This window comes from Danio rerio, chromosome 23 (genome assembly GCF_049306965.1).
Source record: "Danio rerio strain Tuebingen ecotype United States chromosome 23, GRCz12tu, whole genome shotgun sequence".
In the NCBI taxonomy this organism is placed as follows: Eukaryota; Metazoa; Chordata; class Actinopteri; order Cypriniformes; family Danionidae; genus Danio; species Danio rerio.
In genome coordinates, this window is record NC_133198.1 from 1,813,235 (window position 1) to 1,818,679 (window position 5,445).

General features: G+C 37.4%; 1 protein-coding gene across 1 annotated transcript in view; it reads left to right on the forward strand.

Moving 5' to 3' along the window:
* The window catches only part of stxbp3 (syntaxin binding protein 3), a 36,730-nt gene extending 35,441 nt beyond the window's left edge, over nucleotides 1-1,289 (forward strand). The window contains 1 exon segment of the mRNA NM_213471.1: nucleotides 77-1,289. Within this exon segment, the coding sequence (NP_998636.1) occupies nucleotides 77-177 (101 nt within the window). The 3' untranslated portion in view covers nucleotides 178-1,289.
* The last annotated feature ends 4,156 nt before the right edge of the window (nucleotides 1,290-5,445 follow it).

A 5,445-nucleotide genomic window follows, 5' to 3' on the forward strand; every position in this document is an offset into this window, starting at 1 on the left:
CCCTTTGCATTGAACTTTGAGCGTCTTTGCACTGTAAGAAAAGATGATTTAAATCTAACGTTTGAATGGTCCTCAGGCTCGACACACATCCTCACTCCTCGCAGTCTCCTGGAGGACATTTATAACCTGGGGAAAAAACCCATGGACACTTTGACCATCGAGGAGGGCAAAGTCTGAGCTCGTCCCGCCGCAATCCATCCCCCAGGACTGAAGGGAACAGATCTGCATTTACACCACACTATTCATTCATTCAATGTATAAAACAAACAGTGATCCACAGTCTGAAGGGATCACACGCCTAAATATGCTGCATTCAGGTTATATACGGTATATTCATCATGATATTAAGTGTTACACAACTAACTCCACTGAAGTGTGTTGAAGTAGAGCTCAATAAAGCATCTGTTAAAGCAGGGGTGTCCTGGAGGGCCGGTGTCCTGCTCATCTTAGCTCCGACTTGCTTCAACACACCTGCCTGCAAGTTTCTAGTATACCTAGTAAGAGCTTGATCAGCTTGTTCAGGTGTGTTTGATTAAGGTTGGAGCTAAACTCTACAGGACACCGGCCCTCCAGGATCGAGTGTAGACACTCCTGTGTTAAAGGGATAGTTCACGCAAAAATGTAAGTCGGTCGTCATTAACTCTCTCTACACTTGTTCAAGACCTGCGTGAGCTTTTTTCTCCTGTTATACACATAGGAAGATATTAGAAACAGCCACTGACTACCACTGTATTTTTTATGGATGTCAACATTCTTCAAAATATCTTCTTTTGTGTTCAACGGAAACAGACATGGTGTGGAAGTGTTCACTTTTGAGTGACTGTCTCTTTAATTTACAACAGGTTTACATACTTGGTTTGTTTGGTAACAGTAAAAGCACATTAATAAAGACTACAGAGGCCTTACAAACTGCTGCCGATGCTTGCACTGGATTTCCTGTAACACCTTTTGTATTTATCTCTCACACACTAACTGTAGTTACTTGCAAAAATCCTCTGACTGTTATTGAACAGATGTTTTAAAGTTTGCCTTTGTGTTCTTGAATCGGGTCTATTTGTACATAAACAGTGTGGTCTGCTTGCTGTTGTGCTGCTGTGTGTGCTTCAAAATAAAGAAAGGAGGGATTTGTTAGATACGCTTGCTGATATTGGACAACTGACATGACGTGAATGACGTGGTTCAATTCTCCTGTCTTGTTTTTTTTTGTAATGTTTCGATCATGTTTGTCATGTGGTCTGGCTAATTTCATCTGTACTTTAACTGTACTACATTAAAATGTGTCGTCTCAATGTGTGTGTGTGGTTTATTTTAAAACTATTATGCCAGAAATGTGCTGAAGTGCATCAACAAAGAGCATAGAATCACGGAGAGGCGACACTCTAGTGCAATTTGGGAAACAGCCACTAGATGGCGCGGCGGCCATTTTGGAATGAAAACTCCAATAGAACAACAGCATATTATAAGTCTGTAAAATAAACTATTAAAGGTGCTGATGATTGAGATAGTAAGTCTTGTTTCCACCACAGTCCAAAGACATGCGGTACAGGTGAATTGGGTAGGCTAAATTGTTCATTTGTATGAGTGTGAATGAGAGTGTATGGGTGTTTCCTAGAGATGGGTTGCGGCTGGAAGGGCATCCGCTGCGTAAAAACTTGCTGGATAAGTTGGCAGTTCATTCCGCTGTGGCGACCCCAGATTAATAAAGGGACTAAACTGAAAAGAAAATGAATGAATGAACTTCAATAATAAGCAGACAACAACTTAATAATCCACTATACATGGAGTTTTTTTAATATTGTTATACATGTATTTTTTTTTTAATTTTACGACTTTTATGGCAAATTACAGCAAAAAAGAGAAGACAAAATAGAATTATATTTCAAAAAGTATAGATAGTATCAACTTTAGCACATACGATGAGCAAAAAAAAAAAAAACATACCAACAAATAAAAAGGTAAATAATAATGTGGTTTAGCAAAAACTACAGTTGTACAATCTGAAGCACACAATACACTCTACTTCGCTTTTAGAAAATAAAATAAAATCAATTTGCTGGAACAGGGCGAGGCAGTGGCGCTGTATAGAGATCTGCGCGGGACTAAATTTTGAATCCCGCACCCGCCAGGTTTTAGCCCGAACCCGACCGCTCCCGCTTTTATTAAGCATTTGTTGTTGTAGCACCAAGCACACACACACAGACAAAGCTCTCCCTCTCTCTCATTCGCGCGCACTAACACACACACACACATAAGCAACAAGCACACACACAGGCCGCTCGGGAGTCAGCGCACTCCCGTCCCAAACTAAAATTTCTAAAATTCCTTAATTCGGAAATTTATTCCCACACCGCAGAAATCAGCCGCAGGAATGCAGACCTCTTGGACAGTAGGTAGTGCTGTCGCCTCACAGCAAGAAGGTCGCTGGGTCACTGGTTCGAACCTCGGCTCAGTTGGTGTTTCTGTGTGGAGTTTGCATGTTCTCCCTGCCTTCGCGTGGGTTTCCTCCGGGTGCTCCGGTTTCCCCTACAGTCCAAAGACATGCGGTACAGGTGAATTGGGTAGGCTAAATTGTCCGTAGTGTATAAGTGTGTGTGTGAATGTGTGTGTGGATGTTTCCCAGAGATGGGTTGTGGCTGGAAGGGCATCTGCTGCGTAAAAACTTGCTGGATAAGTTGGCGGTTCATTCCGCTGTGGCGACCCCGGATTAATAAAGGGACTAAGCAGACAAGAAAATGAATGAATGAATGAATTTGCTGGAACAAGGACTTGGTCTGTTGACAATAAAACATGTTCTTGGATATATTTCCTAAATGGGTCTCAAATTTTCTTAAACTGATTAGATGATCCCCTAGATAGTCTATTTTTTCCCACTTAACAAAAAAAGAGGACATCACGGATCCACTGTGTTGGGGTTGGAGGCTTCTGATCCTTCCACTTAAGCAATATTAGTCGTTTGGCCTGGAGCACAATAAAGCTATGCAATCAGATTGTATTTTTGTAAGATTAGGCAAAATTCCAAAAATGGCAATCAGTGGGCAAGGGGAGATGGATATACCCAGAAAACCAGATTTAGTTTTAAATATAGTGTCCCAGAAGTAATTAAGCTTTATACAAGACCAAAACATGTGTGCATGAGTGGCTGCGTTATACATGTAGCTTTTGAGGTTGGAAAGTTTGAAAAAAGTGACGTATTGACATCTTAATAGCTTGAAGCGATCTGTTGTCTGTGTTATTATGGTACAAAAACCTGATAAACTTAGAGCACTTGTTCTGTTATTTTACAGATAAAATATACTGTTTTAAAGTACTAAAATGTCAATATGTTGAACTGCTGCTGCATTTTTATAATTTACCACAGTTTACAATTTTCTACCAAAAATAAACGGAAAACAACTGTGAATCAGACACGAACTGAATTACAAAATACTTCGAGAACCTGTTAAAATACCACCTGACAAAAGGCTTATCTCCTATCCAAGTTTTAGGAACAAATAATAAGCTGACTTCTAGTTGATCATTTGGTACCAGAAGTGTCTTATATGAAAGGCCTCTAGATTACACTTATTTTACCACAATAAAATCTGATCATGCCTTGATTTTTAGTTCTATAATTAGGACAGTAAAGTCTGACTTTGCTTAGACAAAAGTCTTGAACAGAAATAATGTCCAGTATAGAATATAAAGTGCTGCTGCAGTGGAGACAGAATGAATATTGTGTCTGACTCCATCATGAGCTTGGAGGACTGCATCCATACATCTCTGACATGACTCACATCACTGATTAATAAAGTCATCTGGAATGAAGACGAAAGCCTTCAGCAGGACTCCGAGTTCATCAAGAGTCTTTGTGTTCATCTCCAACGCCTCCTCCTTCATCAGCTCAATAATGTTGATATCTGGTGACTGGGCTGGCCAATCCTTAAGCACTCTTTGCTTTCAGGAGCTTTGATGTGGAGCCTGAAGTATAAGCAGGAGCGCTATCCTGCTGGAGAATTGTCCCTCTCCTGTGGTTTGTAATGTAATGGGCAGCACAGATGTCTTGATACCTCAGCCTGTTGATGTTGCAGATCTTCCGCACACCCTTAAACTGAATGTCACCCCAAACCATGATTTCTCCATCACCAAACTTGACTGATTACTATGAGAATCTTGTCTCCACTTTTATACACACATTTGGTCTTCAGAGAGTGACTTTAACAGGGCTCAATGGGATTTCTGTCAGATCAGATTTCTTGATATATTTAATCATCAAATTCCTTCTTGGGTCTGAAAAACACTGGTTTAGCACTCATATGTAACAGGATAGTGCTTGTGAGAGCAGATGAAAGCTCTCTGATGACTCCTGGTTTACTGCCTCACAATGTCCGCATTCCCTCGGAGGACGCGATGATGCTGAGGCAAATAATCGTGTCGAATCTGGCCTCTTTTGGGACTTTATCTACAATATAAAACACATGGATGTGCGTGTTTGGCATCTGAATGAACAGTGTGTGAAAGTCTGTATACATTTACACAACTCTATCTGACGGAAAACCGATATATCAGCTTCATTTGTGGGAAACACTCCAGACAGTGAAGAGATGTCTGCCTTTTACACTACTGCCACCTAGAGGAGGCCTGAAATAAATCTCTATTTTATTTAATTTTATTCATATTTAACTAACCTGTGACTTTTATTTTATTTAAATATGTCTTAATATATATTTATTTATTTAGTTTTGTTCGGTAGACTTCTAAAAAAGTAGTTACATATATTTATTTTAAGTCTTATATCTTGCCCATAGGGGCAGTGATGTGATCGGATCTATGCGCAATTTATAAATAATATAGGAATAATAATTCTAATAATAGCGACAACAATAATGATAACTAAAAATAACAATTATAATAAATAAATTATTAAAAATATGCAGCTTTTATTGTAAATTAGTTTACATTTCTAAGTTAAAAAATATAATTTTGACAGCAAATTAACCTGATTAATAATAATAATATTATTATTATATTGCTTATTATTTTAGATATTTTAAAGATATAATAAATAAATGAATAGTCAGTATGAGACATCAGCATGAGACATAATTTAATATGTACAATATTTAATATAATATAGTATTATATATAATTTCATTATATTCCTATTTAACTAACCATTGAGTATATATATATATATATATATATATATATATATATATATATATATATATATATATATATATATATATATATATATATATATATATGTATGTATGTATGTAGACTATTTTATTATACATTTTAAACGAATTATTACTTCTTACATGTGTATAATTAATGTATAATAAATGTATAATAATAATAATAATAAATATTTTACACATATGTAATGTTGTTTTAGTAATGTGCATGATGTACCAGAGATGCAGCGTCTTTTCTTTTCTATAGAGGGCGCTGCTGGACGCACAC